The 23,722-nt window shown below is 57.8% G+C and overlaps 1 protein-coding gene across 2 annotated transcripts in view; it reads right to left on the bottom strand.

Moving 5' to 3' along the window:
* Window positions 1-8,375: 8,375 nt before the first annotated feature.
* The window catches only part of CRHR1 (corticotropin releasing hormone receptor 1), a 44,808-nt gene continuing 29,461 nt past the window's right edge, over window positions 8,376-23,722 (bottom strand). The window contains exons 3-13 of one of the 2 annotated variants that reach the window (XM_086687600.1): window positions 23,534-23,653; window positions 19,534-19,619; window positions 14,007-14,113; window positions 13,142-13,262; window positions 12,751-12,904; window positions 12,393-12,453; window positions 10,213-10,285; window positions 9,877-9,962; window positions 9,520-9,655; window positions 9,298-9,339; window positions 8,376-8,727 (exon numbers count right to left, since the gene is read on the bottom strand). In XM_086687600.1, coding sequence (XP_086543726.1) covers window positions 8,587-8,727; window positions 9,298-9,339; window positions 9,520-9,655; window positions 9,877-9,962; window positions 10,213-10,285; window positions 12,393-12,453; window positions 12,751-12,904; window positions 13,142-13,262; window positions 14,007-14,113; window positions 19,534-19,619; window positions 23,534-23,653 — 1,127 coding nt within the window. In that variant the 3' untranslated portion in view covers window positions 8,376-8,586. The other variant, XM_086687601.1, reaches the window with a different exon arrangement.

Below are 23,722 nucleotides of genomic sequence, written 5' to 3'. Positions count from 1 at the left end.
CACATGACCAGAATTTCATTTCTAGCCTCCCTTGGAGTTAGGAATGGCCATGTGGTCAAGTTCTTGCCAATGGAATTGAGCAGAAATGATGGGAGCCCTTCAGAAGCCTGAACAGAGACCATGAGGCTCCTTGTTTGTCCCTTCCCTTCTCACAAGCCAGTCATGGGCAGGCCATTGACTATGGAGAGGAGGAATTGTCCTAAGGGACAGAAAGAGAGGAAGGAAAGGAACTGGGACCCCGGATGTCTACATGGAACAGTGTGTGGAGGGGGGGACGTTCACTGTGAGATACATTACCTTCCTTGGGCCATTGGCTTCTTGTGGATCTCTCTGTTACAGCAGCTTAAACTTACCTGAACATTCCCATTTCATGGATGAGGAAACCTGAGCTCAGAGAAGCCCACCCCACAGGCCCCAGCCCCCCGCCCTCAGATCCAGCCCCCCCTGCTCACACCTCCCTTGTCCAGGGAGCTACCCGGCTCTGCCCCCGGGCCGGAAGCCTCACCTGCTGCTTGTTCTCATCCTTCAGGCCTTGGCTCCAACGTTATCTCCACCACCATGGCCAGGAGCAAGCAGGCCCACTTGTTAGCTTTCACTACCACAACTCAAGATTTTGTTTGTGCATTTCCTTGTTTACTTTCTGTCTTTCCCTGGTCGAGTTCCATGAGGACAGGGACATTGTCTATCTTTCTGCTGCTCTCAGATTCTGGAGTAGCAAATGATGCTCAGAAAATGTGTGGGATGTGTGAATGAATGACCCTGTCTTTCTTCTCTCTCTCTTTCTTTTTAAATGTTTATTTTTGAGAGAGAGAAAGAGAGAGCACATGCACAGTGCAGAGAGAGGGTGACAGAGGATCCGAAGCGGGCTCTGTGCTGACAGCAGAGAGCCTGACGTGGGGCTCGAACTCTTGAACTGTGAGATCATGACCTGAGCCGAAGTTGGACTCTTAACTTACCGAGCCACCTAGGCACCCCTATAATTGACCCTGTTTTTCAGTAGAAGGGACCAAGGCGCGGGGCAGTGAAGAGACTTTTCCAAGGTGACACATGGGTGATAGAGACAAGATTGAAATCCAGGCTGTGGGGTGATGGAGCTTCTGGCTACCCCTGCTGTGCTCTGAGCAGTGTGCTCAGGGGACAGTGGTCAGCCCACTTGTCCCAGATGATTGGGACTGGGTAGCAATGGATTTGCTGAAAAAAAAAATCACTTGAAGAGGGGACTCCTTAAAAAGTCACCTCCATACTTTACATTTAGTATTCGGAGGTGACGCATTTGGAAGGTAACGATGTCATCAGGGTGGAGCCCTCAGGAATGGGATTGGTTTCACAAGAGACACAAGAGAGGTGACGGGAGGATACGGTGTGACGGCGGCTGTCTGCAAACCAGGAACAGTGCTCTCAAGGGGAACCCACTCAGCTGGCACCTTGACCTCACACTTCCCAACCTCCCTGAACCGGATAAAATTGTGCTTGTTGTTTAAGCCACCCAGTCTATGGTATTTGTTATACAGCCCAAGCTGACTGAGACAAAGTCCAAAATCAAGGTGTCAGCAGGGCCATGCTCCCTCTCAGACTCTGGGTAGGACCCTTTCCTCACCCCTTCCTCATCTGGGTGGTGGCTGGCAATCCATATTACTCCCATCTCTGCCTCTGGTCACACGGCATTCTCCCTCGTGCTATATTGGGGCCCATCCGATGACTTTATGTTAATGTAATCACATCTGCAAAGACCCTACTTCCCAATAAAGTCACGTTGGTAGGCCCTGGGGTTTAGAACATTTTGGGGAACACAGTTTGACCCATGAAGCACATTTTATTTTAACTTTCACAAGGTGCACAGTCACTGATCTTCTGAAGGCGTCTGCTTTGATTATGGGTCCGTCCCCTGGAGTTCTAAGTCGCCTTCCTTGTGAAATCCATGCTGATGAGACACCGTCCCCAACATCCAGCTTTGGGTTCTTTGGGGGTGGAGGGCAGCCTGAGAGGACCTCGCAAAGTGGTCGGCAACTAGAATCACGTGGACTCTGTCAGGCTCCTCCCACCCAGGCATTTCTTTACATTTGTCTCACCGCCACCTGAGTCGACAGCTGATTGTGTGACTCAGATCGTGTCTTTCAACGGAATTTTCATGAGCGACAACATTTCTCCTTGTTTGTGCCATTCCGTTTCATCCATTGCGACAACATTTAATTCGATTATAAACAGTAATTTCCGTGACAAGGGAACTGTCAGAAATACATTAGGGAACAAAGCCAGTAGACTGGTGAGCGTACCCCAGCTGGTTCGGGGACACGCGGCAGGGCCCAGGGATGGGGGGCGGGGTAGGGAGGCTGCTAGCTTCTCCTTCGTGGGCTCCCGTCGCTCAGGGGCAGTTAGGGAAGCAGGACCTCTCTGCACCCCAGCACCCAGGTCCGAGCACGGCAGGGCCAGCCAGCCTCTTTCTGAGGGCTGCAGGCCCCCAGCTCCTGATGTTCAGCTCAGACCCTCGCTCAGGGCTCTGCTCTCCCAACATAGGGAGTCTTGAGTCTCTTAAAAGTCAACGACCAGCACCCCTGGTGACTCTGGTTAAAAACGCAGATGGTAACAAGTTCAGGCGAAGATGCGGAGAAATTGGAAGTCTCTTAACGTTGCTGGTGGAGTGGGAGACGCAGCGGCCTTAGAAAGCGGTTTGGCGGGTCCTCAGTAAACGAAGCGCGTAGAGTTACCATACGACCCAGCAATTCCAGCCCTGGGGTATATAACAACAGGACTGAGAACAGGTATTCAAAACAAACAAACAACCAAACAAACTTGCATGTGAATGTTCACAGCAGGACCATTCACAGCAGCTTGGGATAGGTGGAAAGGACCCAAATGTCCTCCAATGGATAAATGGATAGAGCGAGGTCTCTCTATTATTCAGCCATAAAAAGGAATGAAGTTCTGATACGTGCCGTGATATGGATGGACCTTGAAAACATTATGCTGGGGCGCCTGGGTGGCTCAGTCAGTGAAGCGGCCGCCTTTGGCTCAGGTCATGATCTCGCGGTTCGTGGGTTCGAGCCCCGCGTCGGGCTCTGTGCTGACAGCTCAGAGCCTGGAACCTGCTTGGGATTCTGTGTCTCCCTCTCTCTCTCTGCCCCTCCCCCACTCACACTCTCTCTCTGGCTCTCAAAAAAATGAATAAATGTTAAAAAAAACTTGTGCTAAGTGAAAGCAACCAGACACAAAAAGAGAAATATTGTATGATTCTACTTTTATGAAATCTCCAGAATACAGAAATCTACAGAGACAGAAAACAGGTTCGCGGTGGCAGAGGCTAGGAAGGTGGTATGGGGGGTGACAGCTGAATGGGAATGGGGTTCCCACTGGGGTGATGACACAGTTCTGGAACTAGACCAGTCTGTGCCCTGATTTGGGGTTCAGAAATGTAGGCTCCTTCCCTTCCCTTGGGCTCCTGGTGCCCTGGGCTCAAAGGATTCTCTTTAGGCTCATTCCCTCTGAGGCTCTTCCTAGGACCTGGCTCACTGAAGTGTCTATCCAATCTCTGCACCCAAAGACCACCCCCCCCCCCCGCCCCCACAGCCCTGGAGGTGTTCTTCTCTGCGGCTGCTTGGTGCCCAGACAGTGGCCTGCACCAATGCCCTGGTAGGTGCCATCACACAAGCTACAGCAGCACCCACCCCCTCCAGATTCCATCCCTTTCCTTGAGGGCATCCTCTGTGTCCGTAGCTTCTGCCCCCTCCCTGCTGCTCTTCTTACGGCCTGGGATCTCAAGGTCACAGTCCAGGGTAGGCCAGGGGCAATGTCTCTGCCTTCTGTTTAGAGGACCTAGGGGACACCTGGAGCATTTATCTTCATCCGCTTGGGGCAGCAAGGGCATAGTGGGCCTTAGCCCGGTGTGGCTGCTCAGGAAGGGTGGGGTAGGAGCCCAGCTTACCTGGCCCACTCACTGCCCTCGCTTCCTGGCCCAGTGCTGTCCTAGCTGCATGTTCTAGAGATAGTGCTCCCTCCTCGACTCCCCCAGTAATGAAGGCAAGAGATAGGAGCACCCACAGGTCTCCCTCCATGTCATCCCCCACCCTAGCGGGGTGCCGGCTGCATTTTCCCAGTCTCCTCTTGAGGCCCTGAGCATATGGCCCTCACCCTTGCTTCTGTCCCCACCTGCCTTGGCCCAGTGGGCAAGGAGGTTGGGCGGCAGCCATCTTTCCAGGACCCCTTGGAAGGGCAGGGGGAGTGAGTGGGTGGCAATCTGGTGACTGAAGGTGGTCTCTGGAGTTCTCTCCAAAAGATGATCTCACTGATGCTTCCGACACACCTAAAGCTTTGAAAAATACACATGGTGCAGGCCAGTCTTGGGCCTGAGCCCGACCGGCAGGATCTACAGAGATTGTGGGCTGTCAGAGGTCAAGATAGGAAGTGATGCTCTGGGATAACACAGGGACAGGGAGGCTGGCAGCCTGTGGCCAGCCTGGAGGCCAGGCTGGGTTCGGGAGTGGGCCACCTGATGCCCGTGCTTTGCAGGTGCCAGCTCTGACATCTGGCTTTGTGTCTGCGTGCTGTTTGTCCACAAATTAAGGACACTGAGGAATTTTCCCAGGGAGGGTATCAGAGGGGCAAAGAACTCCTTCTGCATGTGGGCAGAACAAGGTAGAAGCTGAGCGGGGCCAGCCCGGGCTCACATGCCACTGCCGGGTGCTCTGGGGCAGGTCTTGTAACCTCTCCGTGCCTCACTTTCCCCATCTGTTAAATGGGGGTAACAGCCCCTGGCTCACAGGGTGGTATGAAGCGTAGGTGAGGTCAACAAGTGAGAGGCACCCAGTAGACACTCAGTCCATGATAACATTGCTGGCGTTGGAATGCAGAAGCCAGCTTCGGTTTGGACTGAGGGTGGGTAGTTGAGTTTGAAGTCGGGCCCGATGAAATGATCCTGAGAGATCCTTGAGCTGGAGGCCAGTGAACCCCTTGCATGGACTGAGCAGAGCCTGGGTGGGTGCAGGGAGACCCACAGAAGCTTCTGGTGGCCTGGGCTGCAGTTAAGTATCATTTTAGGGAGTGGAGGGATGGTGAATGTTGGGAAGGTGGGAAGGGCCTGCTGGGAATCAGGGTGGATGTACAGAATCCTCACTACTCCCACCCAGCTGAGCTCAGCAGCTGGACATCGGCTGTGGCATCTTTGGGCTGGTCCCTTCCTCACCTGGGACTTATCTCCAGCCAGACCATCTGAAGCCCTGAGGCCTCCTGCTCACCAACCCCCACCCCACCGTGCCCCTCCCAGAGTTGCTCTATCTGTCCTGGCCTCCTGAAGCCCAAGCCCAGTAACTTCAGTCACCTGAAGGCGTGGAAAGAACCCTGGACGTGGACCCAGAGGACCTTTGATCTCAGAGGAATCACCAGGCCTCGGTTCCCTTGGCTGTAAAATGGGATGATTCCTGCCTCTGTGAGTCACTTGAAGATTAGATAATAAATATTATAAAGGATTTTGCAGATTGCAAATTTACAAATGCCCACAATTAAGGTATTATTATTTGGATTCTAAAACCCCCTTTCCTCCCTAACGCGTGTGTTTCCCACATCTGCTTCTCTCCCCAGTCCTATCCCAGGGCATCTGACCCCAGCACAGCAGAAGGACTGAGGAGGCCTGGGGGTGGGGTTGGGGGGGAACTGAGGACCTCAGGGAAGGGGTCATGTCATACTCAGAGGCGGAGGAGCAGGAACCAGAAAACCAAAACCCCACGGTGCGTTTTTCCTCCACTGGTGCTCTGTGCCCATGAAGGAGGGTCCCAAGGAGAAATGGGCTCGCGTCGAGTACCTGAGGGGAAGACCGCCTCTGGGTGTGGTGTGGAGAAGTTCTTCCAGGCTTGAGCGAGGGGCCTGCCCCACAGTGACCCCCACGCTGCAGCTGCCGGCCTCTCCCCCAGTGAAGCCACGTGTGTGTCTGTTGGTCCGTCACACTCCCACTCACCCAGCCCACAAGCTGAACCTCAGGGCACAGTGACCCTCAGAAACCCTATCTGGGGTCCTGCCCTCACCCTGGACCCCCGGGGCCGTGGGCTGGGAAGGGTTAAACTCTGGGCACCTGCTCCAGGTGGCCCCTCCTCCCTTACAGTCTCTGAATGGGAGGCGTCTTGAGGCTCATCTGGACCAGGCCCTGCCTGCTCAGGGACCCTGCAGGCAGCTTCTTTGGGGACTATCAGCCTCCTCTTGGAGGTGTCCTCTGCTCTGGGCCTTGCAGTTGTTTGCTGGCCCGCGTCTTGGGGTGCTGAGTGCACAGCAAGAGCTCAGAGGGCACCATCAGCCACCGCAACCAGGAGGCTCAAGCAGGAGAGAGGGCGCTGCCCCAGCTTGGCCCCTCCGGACCTCTGGTCCATGCAACCCCCTGACGATGTCCCCCACTCCTCCCGGGCTCCTCCGTCCTTGGGAAGTGCCCGTCCCCACAGCCTGACTTGTGTAGGAGAAGCCTTGCTCTCTCACCTCATTGGGTGAAAGGCAGAGTGGAGAAAGGTGCCTCAGTTATGGCCCTGTGACACTCAGCAGGCGCTTCTGGTCCCTCCTGGTAGGCGCGTCCCTCTCCAGGGCTTCTCTCTCACCAACCCCCCCTCCGTTGCTCTGGAAGCTGTCACCCTATCTCCGTCCTGCTGCCCTGGTCCCCTCCCAGCGTCCCTGGCTGGAGACCCAGAAGCAAGCCCCAGGCTGGTGGAGAGCCTGTGTGGGACCCCCTCCCCTGCCCTGGTAGTGCAGGCTGTGGCTCCCACACACCGCTCTGTCTGGGCCTTCGGTCCTGGTCTTGCGGCCTGTGTGGCTGTGAGGCTGGGGGCAGTGCAGGGAGATTAGCACCCCCAGGGAGCAGCCTTCCTCCCAGACGGCCCCTTGGATGGCTGAAGGCGGGTGCGCCCCACTCCGGCTCCCCACGCTTCTGCAGCAGGATTACGTTCCAGCCGCCTGCAGCGGTGGCTGTGGTGTGGCCATCGCCCCCTTCCCGCTGCCTCCCTTTCCTGGCCTCATGCCCACACCTACTGCCTGTGCCCCCCTTCCCTGAGTTGGTTCCGGGAACCTTGTCTCTGGGTCTGTTTCCGGGACAGTCAAGGCCTCCCTAACTCTACTTCCTGCTGCCTTGGGGCTGGGACACATTCCTGTCTGGTATCCTTGCCATACTCTTGCTCAAACTGTCTCCGTGGCCCCCGTCCCATCCATGGTGTCCTTGGCCAGCACTGCTCACCCATGGCCCTTCTCTCCCTATGACTCACCCCTTTGAAGAGGCGTCCTTATCGGCTGGGCTCCGCTGACCCGTGCCCCCAGCGGCACCTAACACCCCAGCCTGATGGGTGTGAGTGGTATCAGGTTTCCCAGCCCCACAGTGGCCCCGAAGACTGCAAAGTGGCCTCCGTTTCTCTGCTGCGCCCTTCCCACCCACCCCCGCACAGTCCAGACCTTCACAAATGCTGGTAGAAAAGATAAATATTATTATTTACAGCAGCCATGCCCTCACAGCTGACACCCTTATCTCCCAAAGCCCTGCTCTAGTGGCCCGGTACCTCTAGACACGGGAGGGTCCAGTGGGGGCTGGCTGGTTGCCCCTAGAGTCACTTGTCCTGCTCCAGGATGCTCAGGCAGAGAGAGGCCAAGTGCCCTGCCCCTTCTATCTTTGCTTAGCTAATCATGATGCCCCAGAGGACATCTGGGGGCCACAAACTCCCTGTGACCAGCAGAGAGGCTGTCCCCAGGGCCAGACCACTGAAGCCAGTGGCAGGGTGGCCCTGAGTAGCCTCGGTCCCCTGATGAGGAGACTGGCTTTGGCTGGGGCACACCCTGGCTCTTGCTCACCAGCCACGCGGTCACCCTCCCCCCCCCGTCTTTCCACAGAGGGGGAGACACCAGGGACAGGAGGTGCAGAAATCAGGGTGCAAATATTATGTGTGGCCAAGGAGGGGGAGCCTGAGTGGCCTGCGGGGCAGTAAAGTTCCAACGGTGCAAGGCAGCAAGGCAGGGCTTTTCTGCTGGAAGTGCCACAGGGCCAGATGAAGTTTCGGTGGCTGGGGAGGATTCTAGTGGCGCGGCCGTTTGCCTGATGATGTCACCTGATCTATAATGACATCGCCAGGGCTTCTGCCTTGGTTCCCATCGGTATTGGAAGGCATTGCCAACACCCAGAGGTGCCATCATGGTGGTTGGGATGCTGTCACAAGAGTTTCCCATGATGCCCCTGGCAGCTAGGACAGGCCCCAGGTCTCCAGTGGGCTGACATCTTGTGCCGTGGGAGAAGACACCTTTTGGAGGGACCCGTGTGCTACTTTGGATTTCCACCTGGCCACTTCTACTCCATTTTGATGTCGCCTCCAGGGGGGCCTGGGGCAAGGGGGAGCCAGGAGCCGTGGGACCGGCCCAGTCTTTATAGGCTATTTCCTGTCATCCCCTGGCCCAGACTGGGTCTGCTCTCATAGGCTGAACTCCCGCTCAGCTGGGGGTTCAGCGAGGGGGGACCCCCCCCCCAGGATGCCCGTGCCAGATGCTTCTGGGGGTGCAGGGTGTGGAAAGGCACTGATCCCCTCCACAGACAGGGCGGCTGGCTGAGCCTGGAGACCGTCTTCCCCTCCCCGGCCCTCGAGCTCAGACGGCCGTGGACGGCTTGATACTGTGGAAGCTGACACGGGTCGGGGAGGTGGGGATGGACATGGCGCGGGCCACGCGGGCGCGGATCGAGTGCTTGTCCTGCCATCGGTGCCACCTCTTCCGGACGGCAGAGCGGACCTGTGGGCACGAAGCGGAGCATGATGTCCGAGCCCGGGTCTTAGGTCCCACCCCTCCTTTCCGGCTGCCACAAGCAGCTGTACGTGTGATGGGTCCACAGGTGCTCGGGATGCAGGTGTGAAATGCACGGGCCACCCGGGAGGTGGTGACATTCACATCGCCAATGTTGTTTATTTGCAGATTTGTTAGAGGAGGGGTGCCCTTTGCTCATCCGCACGAAGGCGTCATATGGCCTTTGCCGTGAAGAGTTCCTACCTTCAGCATGCATGCACGCCCTGCCCAAGAGCTCAGCCCTTCCTGGTTTCAACAAGCCTTTTCATAGACTCATTGATGAGGCTGAAGCCTTGGCTGTATCAAATGCCTATGGGGGCAAAGGAGTGGGCTTGTCACTCCAGGAGCAGAGTGGGCAGGTGGCGGGGACCCTCCTGCGGCTCCCTGCAGCATCCCCATTAGGGACCCAGGGGCGGGGAAGAAATGGCTGGCACGTGGAGGGCAGGAGGGGGCTGCAGACAATCTCGGGTCCCAACAGGCCCCCCTCCGTCCTGAGCTCTGGGACCCCGGCGTCCTTACCTCACTGTTGAGGAAACAGTAGAATACAGACACGAAGAACCCCTGGGGTGGACAGAGAAGGTGGGTCAAGGGCCTGCGGCAGGTGTGGCCCCACCCAACCTCCAGGCCACCACCCCCTTCCTCTCCAGAGCCTCCTGCCCCTCCAGAGCCCTGCCTGGAAGAATCCCCACCGCAGGAGGTCGGGGGACAGCCAGGGCCAGAGCGAGGGGCGGGCGGTGGTACCTGGAAGGATTCTAGGAAGGAGTTGAAGTAGATGAAGACGACCCGGGAGACCTCGTCCTCCCCGGGGTTCACAAAGAACAGCATGTACGTGATGCCCAGGAGGGGAAGCAGCACCAGAGTGGCCTTCACAGCCTTCCTGAGGTGAGGCGGGGTGGGGAGGCCCAGAGTCACAGCCCATCCCGGGACGGGTGGTGAAGAGGGCTGGGTCTGGGGGCAGGGTGCCGGGTTCCCAGGAATGTCTGAGACGGGGAGCCGGGGTTTTGGGAGGGACTGTCAGACCTGTTGGGGGGAGACCCTGGGTCAGAGGCTGGCTCTCTGAAGCCCCCAGGATTGGGGGAGGGAGGCGGGCCGGGTTACCTGTACTGAATGGTCTCAGATGTGGTGGACGCCCGGAGTTTGGTCATGAGAATGCGGACGATGTTGAAAAGGAAGATAAAATTGATCTGTAATTTGAGCACACGGTGGGATGGTGTGGGCGTGTCTGTGTGTGTGTGCAAAATGTTGGGGGGAGGGCGGGTGGACGGGGCAGGGCCTCGGCTGTCTCAAGTCTGCTCTTGGTGCCCCTGCTTCTCTCCCTCCACCTTCGTTCATGCTTACACATTCCTGGCCCCGTGCCCCCGCCTCTAGGCACGGGGACCCTGTCAGTCCACAGGAGGCACCCTTCTCTCCTGCCCCCCCCCCCCAGGTTCTTACCAGCAGGACCAAGATCATGGGGCCCTGGTAGATGTAGTCAGTGTATACCCCAGGCCTTTTGCCAAACCAGCACCTAGAAAGCCACAGAGAGAAGGTAAGGGGGGAGGCCCTCTGGGTCCGGTTCGGTGGTATGGGGAGGGGCGGTGCTTGGCCAGGGCAGGACTGGGGCCAGAAGTCAGGATCTGGGTGCCTCGATTCCAACCCTGGCAGAAGGTCAAGATTCCACCACGGTGCCTCAGTTATTCCATCTGCAGAATGGACACCACGCTATTATGAGATGTAAAGCTGGATACACGCAATGTGGCAGGGAGGGCAATTGTGGACCAGAGCACAGAGCGGCACAGGCAAGGGCTCAGCACACCACTGGTCCCCTCTGTCCCCACTGTGGCTCTGGCACAAGCCCACTGACTAGTGGTTCTCTGCCCCTGTCACGCAGTGGTTCCCCAATAGCTAATGACCTCCGAATCTGTTTAATTGCAGCCTCAAGGCAGAGATTCCACAGGCTCCACCTGCTGGAGAGGCAGAACCGCTTTTCATCTTCTTGAATGTCCCTCCAGAAATCTCTTGGGGGGTGGGGGATGGGGCACATGGGAAGTCCCATGTCCTTGTGCAGAGACAACGGCCCCCAGGGTATACAGACCCACGGTGCCTGGATCTCATGATGCTTCCATAAACCAGACGCTGAGATTTTTATGTGAAACCTCTTGACCTTTTAAAGGTTTGAAACAAACTCAAGGTTTCGAAAGACACCAGGGAGACCAAATGCAAGCCGTCTGGGGCCAGGTCTAGACCTTAACCCCAGGGTCTACAAATTCTTTCCGGCGTCTCACACCTGGATCCCTTCTGCTGCAGTGTCAGCACCTTACCACCAGATGGCGCTCCAGAGCCACTCAGACCGACTTTCTTAAGCCAGGCGTCCTTTTTCCCCCAAGACGCAGACTCACACACCCTGGGTCTTCCTGTCCTCGCCTGTAATCACTTGCCCACCTGCAGGCACAGGCACCATCGCCCAGGGTTTACGATGCTCCTGCGCCGGACCCCAACATCCGGAGCGTTACTGCCAGGCCCCCCAGCGGTGTCTGCAGCTGGCCGCTCTCCCGGCCCGGGCCCCCACCCTGCCCGCTGTGCCAACGAAGGGAGAGCCCGCCGGGCGGAGTCAGGAAGGATCAGCCTGGTAAATATGAGTATCATTTTCCAGGCTCCTTGTCCAGCCCAGTGAGGTTGTGGGCGGCCCCCTCCCCTCTAGGAGGGCGGAGGGGGGACTTGTCATTGTGATGGAGATCAGCTGGAACCCCACTCAGACAATGGGCCCCTGAGAATGCTTTGGCATGGAAGGTGCTGGCACCTCCCAGGCTGTCTATAACCATATTTTCTGCCTCTCTCTCTCAGTGACTCTCAATCTTAGCCCCTAAAATTCCTGGTGCTCACACTCCAGACCACCACCAGATGTAAGCGTCCCACCCTTGGGAGGTCAAGCCTGGGCGTTCGGACTTTTTAAAGCTTCCTGGATGATTCCAACATGAGCCAAGGCTGAGAATCACTGCAGCAGAAGTCTAATTTTCAGGGGCAACTGGGAACACCCGAGACCAAAGTCATCTCAGGACGTCAGAGCTGGAGGCTGGAAGGACCCTATGAGATCATCAAGATTAATTTCTACAAAACCCATGGAATCTTTTGTAAAACAAGTCTTAATATTTTTAGTGTCAGACATTATTCTAAATGCTTCCATATACAGGAACTCGTGTCATCCCCACAAAAACCCTTTGCGGGAGGCACTGTTGTTAGGATGCCCATTTTACAAATGAGGAAACTGAGGCACGCTGGAATAACTAGCCCAAGGCCATATAACTACTTAATGACGGGTCCATGATTCAGAACCTGGGCAATCTGACTCCAGAGACTTCCAGGGACACTTATGCTGTTCTATATGGCGTGAAATCGCAAGACGGATACAGGAGCCTGAATTTACCCATCCAGCCTCACCTAGAGCACAGCACTGCTAGGGATCCTCGGACTGAGTCCAGCCCCCAGCACTCTCCCTGTATGGATGAATAATGACCCTGACTGGGCAGGTGATGTGGCCGAAGGTCCTCGGGGAATGTCAGGCAGAGCTGGGCCAGGAGACTGGACCTCGGGGCTCAGGGGGCCCTGAGGGCAGCGAAGGGCAGGAGGTGACTCACTTCTCATTGTCGTAGTACAGCTTCCCAATGGCCCAGGCCACGATGATGGGGAAAGGCACACCTGGGGAGAGACTGGCTGTCACAGAGCCCATCGGTGGGGTCTGGAGGACGCAGGGCTGGAGGACCCCAGGGCAGCCCAGGGTCTAGAAGTGGGCAGGGGTTCCCCAGGGTCGAGCTCATACTCACTTGCCCAGCATGCCTCCTTCAGGGTGTTCCTGCTGCCCCCCATCCCCAAATGGTGCTCACCCCACTGCCCTGACCTGGCTCCGGTCTCCCAGCTCCCCCCTGCCCCAGCCAGCTGGCCAGATCTGGGTGAGGAGCGGGGAGCCCGGCTGGGGCAGGGGGCCTGTGCGCTCACCCCAGCCGATGCAGATGAACATCCACTTGCGCAGCCGGTCGCTGGAGTAGGTGAGCACGATGGCCGTGTGCAGGTAGCAGCCCTCCCCGAACATCCAGAAGAAGTTGGTCACGTGGAAGTAGTTGTAGGCGGCTGTCACCAACCTGCACCAGCCCTGCCGCCCCACCCCCACCCAGAGATGACACTGAGATGGGGGACAGGGGTGTGGCAGCGGCGGCACCCCACCCTGGGCTTGGCGCCTCCTATCGGCCAAATTCAACCCCCCCCCCCCCCCCCCCCCCCCGCCGCCCCTGCCCAGGGAACCGCTCCTGTTTTACTGGGCCCCTTTCCCACCAGGGCAGTCCCACCCAGACCCTTCCCCTGACCGTGGGCCTGCCCCCCCAGGACACACCACATTGCTCTGGTGGACTTCGGGGCTCATGGTGAGCTGGACCACAAACCACGTGGCATTGCGCAGGATGAAGGCCGAGACGAGGTTCCAATGGATGATGTTTCGCAGGCACCGGATGCTCCTGGGGGGCAGCAGGGGAGGGGGGGGTGCCAGGAACCAGGGGAGGAAAGGAGAGATGAGGGACAGGCCGCCAGCGTCACTCCAGCCCAGGCGTATGGATGGGGAAAGCGAGGGCAGGGCTGACCGGCTGTGTCATACCAGGAGGTGGCGGCAGGGGCCCTCTGGATGCCCCCAGGGCCCTTCCGACCTGAGACCCACCCAGACCTAAGCTTGGTGGCGGAGCTGGCCACACTGCCAGTGCTCCAGGGACCCGGGGCTGCTGAAGGGGGTGCCTCCCATGGCCCCCTCCCCTCCCCGCAGCTCCCGGGTCAGAAAACACAAAACATAAGAGGTTTCCAGTGGGATGACTCCCTCTGAGCCTTCAGGCCTGATGCTCAGCTCCTGCTCCTGCCCCCATTCCTGGCACAGACCTGCCTGGCATTGCCACCTGCGTCCTTGGCAGTAGTTCTGGACCCAGGCAAGTCCAAGCTCAAAGGCCTCCACCTTCCTGGCCTCCCAAATGGGTGCATTTTGGCAAGGGTGTGGGTGGCCTAAGGTGAGCCCCGTAGCAGTTACTGGGCTGGGGGGGGGGGGCAGAAATGACCCTGCCAGAGGCTCCAAGAGACCTGGGGCTCCCGTATCTGTCACCACCTCCCACCGAGGAGAGGGGGCAGGGCGCCCAGTGCTCCCTGCCCAGTGCCGGCCCTCCGGCATCTTACTTCTGTACCCTGCTCAGGGCCTGGGGCCAGCACTGAGTCTTTCTCACCTGAGCCGCAGAAAGAGGACAAAGGCCACCAGGAGGGCCACCAGAGAGACGCAGTGGCCCAGGTAGTTGATGATGACAGCGACATGGTAGTGTACCTTGCTTTTCTTCTGAGGTAGGAGAGAGGGACAGACGTGAGGCTCCCACATAGCTGCACCCCTGCACCCACTGGACACGTGAGGATAGCCCCCTTAGGTGGCTGAGACAGGGTTGATAATGATAATAGTTATTCGCCTTCCTGAGCCCTGACTATGGTCAAGCATGGCCCTGGAGCAGGGCCGTCCAGTTTGAGACTGTGTCTGTCTATCTGTCCCTGAATCCCATGCTCTGCCCACTGCTCCATGCTGTTAGACAAATCCCAGCTAACTCGGGTCTCCACATCACACAGGGTTCCCTGCTCCACGTAAATGAAGACGTGTGCACAGCCCTCACGGTTCCATTCTGTTCGATCCCCAGGTGACCCTCTTGGGCACGGACACCAACCCTCTAGGACTTTTTTCCTCATCCATTTCTTTTTTTTTTTAAAGTTTATTAAGTTTATTTATTAGGGAGAGAGAGAGAGAGCACAAGCAGGGGAGGGGCAGAGAGAAGAAGAGACAGAATCTCAAGCAGGCCCTGCACCATCAGCACAGAGATCCACGTGGGGCTTGAACTCATGAACTGTGAGATCAAGAGACAGACACTTTCACTGACTGAGCCACCCAGGCGCCCCTCCTCCTCTTCTAAGTTGAGCCATCATCTCTTTGATTACCCAGAATCCCTCCTCGCGGAGGGAACCTACCCCTAGTGGCCACGGAAGGAAGGGCAGTTGCATCCACAGAATCATTACAGACCATAAGAACTCTCTAGGCTCCATAACGCACTTTCCAGGTCCTACCCCTGGTCCAGGGGGTCTGCTGGGAATGAATGGGACCCCTTCCCGGGATTATAATGAAGCCCCCCCTAACCCCCCGCCTCAGTGTTACCACTGCATAAAATAAAGGAAGCTGAGAAGTGCTGTGGTCTCTTCTTTCCGGAGTAAGTAAGCTCCCTGAGGCATGAAGCCTTTCCACGTCCAGAGTGTTTTCGTATCTCTTGTCTCCTCAACCTGTTAAGGCCACCATGTAGAGGAGCTGGAAGGGAGTCTATACCTTATTTTGCAGAAAAACAGGCCTAGAAGTATGTTGACTCATTCAAGGTCCCTCAGCCTCAAACCATCTCTTAACCAGACTGGCAAGGTGCTGAGACTGCAGATGTGGGCCCCATGCCATAATGGGGGACTGGTGGTCCCCATTGCCCAGCTCTATGCAGATTCTGCCCCCCAAGAGCAAAGCCCCTCTTCACCCTTTCCTGGGTCCCGAGAGGGGCACACGGTAGAGCTCCATAACTGTGTGAAGGAAGGACAAATTTTGTTGAAAAGCAACCGGCTTTGCAAAGGGCGGGGGTGTGAGGGGGTCCCTGTTAGCACCTCCCTCCCCTCCCCTTCTTGGGTCCTGGGGTGGGGCCAGGCCATGAGTAAGTTCACAAAGGTCACGTTCAACCTTTTAGAGCTACTGAAGAGCTCCTGGCTCTCCACAGACCTTCCTGTCGGAATTCCAGAATCCATGGGCATCAGAGCTGGTCCTAAGGGATCGAGTCCAGCCCTACTCACTTTCCAGATGAGGAAACTGAGGCCCAAACTCACTCACCCAAGAACAAAGGATGTACCTCTGCAGCCGGCCACCTAGCAGGCACCCGAGAAGAGGCCGAGCCCTCCCTCCCCTGCTCTTCCCAGAGCCCACCACACCCCTCCTGAAGGCACGTCCTCACTGAAAACCTCTGAGGTCCGGAAGGCCCAGGAAGCTCTGTTCTAAGGGGCTGGTTTGGAACATGGCAGGAAACCACATTAGCGGCTCAAGCTCAGAAGGGTTGAGACCCACTGAGGTATAAATGGGGACAGACAACAGAGAGGCGGGGGCAGACAGAGAAGTGGGAGAGAGGGTATCTGTTGGCACCGTGCAGATGGGAAGGGTCTCTGAGAGTCTGGCATAGAGCCAAACCCAGAGACTCCAGAAGATATGCACACATGCAGCCTGTCTGGAGCTTGTACTTAATTTCCTTTCATTAAATTTCCCACAAATCAGGGGCGCCTGGGTGGCTCAGTGGGTTGAGCGTCCGACTTCGGCTCAGGTCACGATCTCGCGGTCCGTGAGTTCGAGCCCCACGTCGGGCTGTGTGCTGAGAGCTCGGAGCCTGGAGCCTGTTTCGGATTCTGTGTCTCCCTCTCTCTCTGACCCTCCCCCACTCATGCTCTGTCTCTCTCTGTCTCAAAAATAAATAAACGTTAAAAAAAAATTAAAAAAAATTTCCCACAAATCCGTGCGGCGAAGCCCCTGGGTGATAACAGTACCTGTGGAGCTAGAACGGCATGACGCCCCAGCTTTGCTCACTTGCCCAGGTGGGCAGCATGAACAGGACATGCAGGGAACCCCTTCACCGCCACCTGCCATCAGCCACACTCGCCCCTGGACCCCCACAGCAGGTTGACCCTGGGTCGTTTGGTTGGAGGAGGGATGAGTGGGATTTATTAAGCACCTACTGTGTGCTGGGCACTGTGCCAGGTGCTTTACAGATGTCACTGCTTTCCTTTCTCACAGTGGCCCTCTGAGGCTGTCCTTCTGTCTCTGTTTCTCCAGCTGAAGAGGCTGCGTGATCAGCCCAAGCTGCCTGGCCAGCAATGGGAATCCAGGTCGCCTTAGAGACCTCTCCTCCCCTCTACCCCATGGTGCCTTTCCGGGAGACAAGCAGGGACCGAAAACAGACGCCCAGGACCCTCGGAGGGGCTAATGAGAGGTTTACTCCCCCGAGGATGAAAACTGGGCCAAACCATTCATGGGGGCCGCCTCTGGGTGACTCCTCCGGCTACAAGGCCCTGTGCTGCCTCCTGCCACACCAGCCTGATGCAGCCTGAGAAAGGGCAGCCTGTGAGGTGACAGGGCAGAGAGCCCAAGGAGACTGCCTGAGACACGGCAGGGCCACCCCAAGAGATGGCCAGCATTACCAGGAGACCTACCAGCCGCTCAAGAGACAGCTGGACACCCTTCGACATGGTCAGGAATACTGAGACGTGGTCAATGACACCCACAGAGAACGGCCAGCAATATCCTGAGATGTCTAGTGATACTTCAAGGGACCCCAATGACACCTGGGAGATAGCCACCATTAACTGCAGAAGCGGCCAGGATACCTGAAGGACAACGGACACAGCCAGTCCCTGGGCACCTGACCAGCACCCTGTCCCTGTTCCCCTTGGAGACCTAGGGCCGGCTGGTGCCCTGAGGAAGGTGGCACAGTGTGGCCCTAGGGCAGCGGCCCCTCCACCGCACCCTCAGTGACCAGAATCCAGTAAGTAACGAGCGCCCGGCCGACTTCCACCAGACTCTGCAAGACACACCTTGTCCCCAACGGTGGCAGCGTCAGACCTGTCCCGATGCCTGTTCAGGATGACTCAGTGCATCCTCCCTGCCGGGTCCCCGCTGCTCTTGTCCAGTATCCCAGCCCTGGTGTCTCTCCCGCCCCCGGGCCGTCCTGCTCTGTGGCTCCTCCTCACCAGCAGGTTTCCAAGCTACTCCCTCACCCCACCGGTGGGCACTCCAGCCCCTTGTTCCTCCAAGTGGGGTCCCCAGACCAGCGACACCAGCATCACCCAGGAGCTTGCAGGAATCTGAAGACACAGAATCTGAAGCCCTGTCAGACGTCTGAATCCTCGTTTTAGCAAGAAGCCCCAGTGATTCTTAAGCGTTTCAGAAGTTCTGGTCCAACTAGCATCGCTGTGAGCAGTGAGCCCCAGCCCACAAGCCTACACCCCAGAATCCCTTTCATGTCACCTCACGATGTGCCCCAAGGACCAGGCTCCCCAGCTCAGTAGAGTGTGGGGGAGGGGAGCAGATTGTGTACAAGTGTCATGGGAGGGGGGATGAGTCTGGGCAGTGGGGGGGAGGATGTCACTGCAGTGAAGGGAGACAGTGTCCGGGGGCTGCTGGTGTGGAAAGCGGGGGCCAGTGCAGGGTGGCACTGGTGGGGGGTGGTCAGTGCCACTGCCCCAGGTTGGGCCACGGACTAGTTGGGAGCTCGTCCCCTGGTGGTGGTGGCTGTAGGCCGTCTCCTCCCTGGCCTGGCCTCTGGGAGCCCTCGCAAGCCCCACTTCACAGACAGACCTTCTGCAAATCCATTATCTGCAATCCCCTAGGGTGCTGGTGCTTAATTAGGGCTTAGCCCCAGGCCCAGAGTGAGAAGCCTGCTGCTCCATTAATTGGAGACTTTTCTCTTCCTCTTCTCCATAGCTTGGGAGTGGATGGGGGGTGGGGGGTGCGTCTTGAGAGCGGGGAGGGGTCTGGCGAGGCGAGAGGCTGGCAGAAGGGAATGGCATTTTCAGTAATTAAATTAATTGATTACCCAGAATGCCAGGCAACCCGGCCAGCAGGAGCTGCCGGGGAAAGCGGGGGGGGGGGGGGGGGGGGGGGTTGTTCCCAACAAGTCCGTAACCAGAGGTAGGGGTGGCTGTGTTACCGGTCTCCTCACCAATGACCCCCCCACCCCCCTCACCCCAGGTGAGAGGAGAGGCAGAAGGGTGGCAGGTGGATGGAGCGCCCTCCAAAGGCCAAGACGCAGGCAGACATCTACCAGGGGGCAGACACTGTATTACCCCCGCCCCTTTCACAGATCAGGAAGCTGGGACTTGGTGAGGCTCAGTCACCCACTGGTGGAGAGGGGGAGACAGACCCCTGTCATGGCAGACGGGGTGGGAGCCACAGGGTAGCCAACTAGAAGGACCGGGCTTAAATTCGAGCAGGAGGGATTTGGGTGGACCATGAACTTCTCCTGACGTTTGGGGGGCTCCAACGCAGGGGGGAGGCTGGGAGCCGCTGTGCTGTCCACCTTTGCTCAGGTTCAAGAAGGTGACAGACGCCTGCCCCTCATGGGTGGGGGAGGGTTATTTGTTTTAGGCTGGGAGGCTGGCCACCCGACCTACAGTTGGAGACACATCATCCGCCTCAGGCTTTGCAGACCCGCAGGTCAAGGTGGGATGCAACAGGGGGCTGAAGATGCCTTGCCTTCGCTGCCTCCCCCGCAGCATCCCGCTGTGGGCGTGAGCTGGGCTCCAAGAGGTGTGCTGACCCGGCTTTTTGCCCGTGAGCCCTGCCTCCTTTCCTTCCACTTCCTCTACTGGGCACCAGGTAAGGAGCTCCCCACGAGGCTGAGTGGTCTTCTCCCCCACCCCACAAACCCAATTCTTCTGGCCCAACTATGTTTCCTGACCCCACTTCCCTCCCCCCGGCTGGACCTGGATGTGCAGCTCAGGTGGGCGGTGTGAAGAACGGAGGAAAAGCTGTCCCAGTGCATGCAGACGGAAGGAAGGAAGGAACAAGGACCCAACTCATCTGTGTCAGAGCCGGTGGCTGCCCTCTTGGCTCCCCTCCCCTGGAGATGGCCACTCAACGGGTCGGGTGCCCGTGCAGCAGACCCAGATCTGAGCTGGGGCCTGACCCACCCTCTACACGGGCAGACTCACCTCCCCACTGAGGATCTCCTGACATTCCGAGTAGTTCACACGGGCGGCCCAGCTGCCATTGGCCAGGCACTCCCGGTAGCCGTTGTCTGGAAAAAGGAGAGAGAGACAGAGTGATGCGTGGGCTCCTCTCCCAAAGAGCAACCCAGGCATCTGTCTATTGGGCTGTCCATCTATCCATCCATCTGGGCCAACACAAGGGCCTGCTTGCTGGGGGCTCTGGGGTTGAAGTTGAGGAGAGAAGCCACCTGCCTTTCTGCCCACCGGCCCCATTGGGGGCTCAGTGAAGGCCCCAGTGCCCGCCTGTGGGACCAAGGCTCTGCCCACCCAGGTTGCCATGATCATGTTCACGGGACTGGCCCACGGGCAGGCTTGACCAGCTTACTGTGGCTGTCCCCTTGCAAGGCCTTATATGGCAACAGATTATGTGGTAGGTGCCCTTCTGAGAAACGTTTCACATGGGGTGGGGCTCGCAGAGCAGGTGTTGGGGAAGGTCCTCGTGGTGACGTTGCTCTACAGCAGGATTTATGCTGGAGGGTCATGTGGTGGGCTCCTCCAAGGTGAAGGCCTCTTAGGACAGAAAGTGACAGGTGGCAGGAGTGTGCTGGGGGATGTCACGGGTGGTGGCCCTCACAGGATCCACTACAACCAGCTCCCAGCCTGGCACGTAGCACTTGGAGGAAAAGGCAGGAGGGCAGCCCCGGGAGGTGTGGGGGTCTGTGCAGCCACCACACTGGACTGTGGCCCGGAACCTGTCACCTTCTAAAGAGATGGGGAGCAGCCTTGTGATCTGAGCTGAAGCCTGACAGCAGCGGGACAAGAGTGAGATGATGGGGTGGGCGGTGGGGGGCGGGGGGGAGATGTGCCTGTCTCCCAGAAAGAGGGCGCCATGGTCTGGCCTTCAGGACCACAAGGCTGAGGTCTCTCTAAAGTGCTCCCTCTGGGCTCTGCATGCCAGTGGGGAAATGAAGCTAAATGCATTTTTCAAGCTCTGCCCAGCTTCCCTACCCAGCTGAGCTGAGCCCTTGGGCAGAGTTGGCGAAGGAGCTGCTGATTCTCTCCTAATTGCTAAATGAGGGATAAGCAACCAGAGGGCTGAGGGCGCAGCGACTAGGATTTCAGGAAGGTCTGGAAGGAGGCGAGGAACCAGGGGGAATCCAGTGTGTCTGCCACGGACCGGATGTGCCTGGGACCACAGGCTGCTCTGGGGTGTCTGCAAAGGAAGGGACTTTGGGCAGAGATCGGGTTGGCAGAGGCATGCGGGTGGGGGAGGGGAGACAGGGATGGGGTCTTGCTTTAAGCAAGAGCATGGCTCTTAACCCAGGCCGCCTCGGTTCAAATCCTGGCACCACTCCTTCCTAACTGCGTGACCTTGGGCAAGCCACACAACCTCTCAGCTTCCTTATCTGCAAGAGAGGAGCAAACTTCACAAGGGCGCCTGCCTCGATGGTTGAGCGAGCATTTTTAGGTAACATGTGCCGAGTGCTTGGGGTCTACCCGGCTCGTAGTGTGAGCTATTATTTTCATTATTATTGTCTCGGAACTATTGCTCGTATAACCTTCTGTGAGATTCAGGACATGTCACTGATCCCTATCAGAGTGGGTACTGGCTGGGGTTACAGAGATGCCTCCTTGACTCAAGCTCCCCCTTGGCACCCCGCGTGTCGGCGGCGGGGAGGGGGGCAGCCTGGAGCCCTCTCAGGACAGGTTATCCGGAGGGAGCAGGCTTTGGCGGGAAGGGAGGAGGTGATCCTGAAAAGAAACACGCAGCGAGTCGTTGCCAGGGAGGAGGCGACCTCCTTGTCTTTAATTGCTGAGCTGAGCAGTCCTCCCAGAGAGTCTTGGGAAAATGGATTATTTTTGGAAAAGCTTCCCATCCCTTTGAAGATCAGATACAGCAGGAGGAAGGGCATTTCGGAAAAGGTTTGGAAGTCCTGGCAGTGCCTCATCAGCAAATGAATTAATTAGGGCCTAACGATTAGGTACAATTCTGGGTTCCCGGTCACTGCTGATTACACGGGCGTATTCCTCATCTTTCTGGCGCTGGGGGAGTCTTCCGGCCCCGCCTCCACGTCCAGGGACCATCGCCCAGCTCCTCTCCTGGGATCAGAGAGGGAAGAGCAAGGGAGCAGAGAGAGCACCTCACTCAAACCTCCCTCCCATCCTGCAGGTGGAGAAACTGAGGCCCAGTTACGGGCGGAGCTGGGGCTAGAACCCAGGACTCCCGGCTTCCACTTGAGGCAGGGCTGGCTAATCAAGCAGCACGTGCCCAGGCACCAACGCCTTTATTGGGGTCACGCCAAGTCACCTTGGAGACAGGAGTGGACGGAGCTCATGGGGAGTGGCAGGACTGTAGCCACAGAGAGCCTGGCCGGCCCCACTCAGGAGTGTGGACTTGACCATGGAGGCAATGGAGAGCCGCAGAAGGCTCGACTCCAAGCAAGGGTGTGACAGGGTTAGATGCTTGGACTGGGGCCATGGCCCCGGCGATGGAGGGAAAGTAGTCTTGGACGTGAAAATCACTTTGGAGGTGAAGTTGAAGGATCTGGCAACTGTGGAGACACAGAAGGGCCTCTCTCTCCCTGGAAGCAGCCTCCCTGTCCCCACCACGCACCAGCCCCAGTGCCGCCTCCTTCCTGGGAGCTCCGGAAGGACTGGGCATTGTGGCATTGTGAGTGGAGCCGTGGCCCTGCCTGGCGCTTTGTGACCTCAGACGGCTGTCAGCCTCTGCCTCAGTTTCCTAATTGTGAAATGGGCCCTACTAAATTTTAGGCTCCGAGCCTCGAGCTCGAGCCCCGAGCTCTCTTCTCAGGTCCTTCTGCCCTTCCCCCTACCCACACTTCTCGCACCCACTCAGTCTTTCTACTCTCAGGGTCCGAGATGTGGTTGCAGACACGTGAAGCTGTGTGGACTGGCTCCCCGCCCTAACTGGAAGCCTCCCCAGGGACTTCCCACCCCTCCTTGGTTGCAGCCACCAACCCTAACCCCTTTATGTAGCTGGTAAAGGAGAGGGGGCAGAAGGAGGAATGTGGGAGTTCTGAGCTGAACAAAGTCTTAGAAGCCATGCTATCCAGCCTTCTCCATCGTCAGACCAGGGGCCAAGGGCCGTAAGAGGGGGAAAATGTGTTAAGGTCACATGGCAAGTCTCCGAGTGAACCACCTGGTGTTTGTGGTCACCCTCGGTGCCCCCGTGGGCCTCTGAGCTCAGGCTCACCAGCCCCAAGAACCCACCCCTAGGGACCCCCACCCTCCCCTCAGATGGGACAGGGCCCCTGGCCCACAGCTGCTGTCCTCCTGATAAGCAGGAGCTGTGAGTCATTGGCAGGGGAGAGCAAATTAGTTCTGAGGGTGACAGGTAGGGTAGCAAGTTGCTGCAAAGCCTGGAGGTGGAGGCTCAGGGCCTCAGGGTAGCGAGGTGTTTACATGGGGATCGAGTATCCAACAGACCCTGGGCAGTTCTCCCCCACTCCCAGCAGACCTGTGGGCTTGCATGCTAGGCCAAACGCCCTGCCTGTGGACCTAAAACTGAGCCCCCTGCAGGGGTTTGGTCTGCAGGGCCCTGGACAGACCTCCTAACCTCTCTGAGCTCAAAGTTGGGGCTATTCTGGAGATTCCTGCCCTACCTCATAGGGTTGTGATAGGCTTATCCCAACTAACCCAGTCTGTCAACTGCAGAAGAAAGTGTCACACAGACGTGCAGGCCAGCTCCAGCTTCACCTCTTACCAGCTGGTGAACTTGGGGAAGTCCCCTAACCTCTCTGAGCCTTGGAGGCCTCGGTATATGATGAAAACTGTATAGTTATATATAGCATCTTCCAGGGATAGTATGGGAATTAGCAATAAAGAGCACAGAGCTGGCCTTTGGTAAATGGTGGTTGTATCCATGAGAGGTATTATGGTATTGCCATTATCGTTATTATCCCCCCTCCCCCCCAACAAGTCCCAAGCTCTTCCCATCCTGTCCCACCTCGGCAGATGGCCCGCCCTCCAGAGGCTTCCTTACTTGTGGTGTTGTAGCGGACACCGTAGAAATAGGCAGGGCAGGGTCGAACCACCAGCTGCCCCGCAGGGCTCCGGGGCCAGCAGGTGCCAATGAGGTCCACGGATGCATTGCATTGCAGTCCTGGGGGGCAGAGACAGCTGGTGAGGCAGAGCAAGATCCCTACTCCGGTGTCCTATCCCACCTGCCCAC

Source organism: Puma concolor, chromosome E1 (assembly GCF_028749965.1).
Source record: "Puma concolor isolate L17-30 chromosome E1, mPumCon1.1.hap2, whole genome shotgun sequence".
Taxonomy (NCBI): domain Eukaryota; kingdom Metazoa; phylum Chordata; class Mammalia; order Carnivora; family Felidae; genus Puma; species Puma concolor.
Note: the sequence above shows the minus strand (reverse complement) of the source record. Positions and strands in the feature narration are given on the sequence as shown.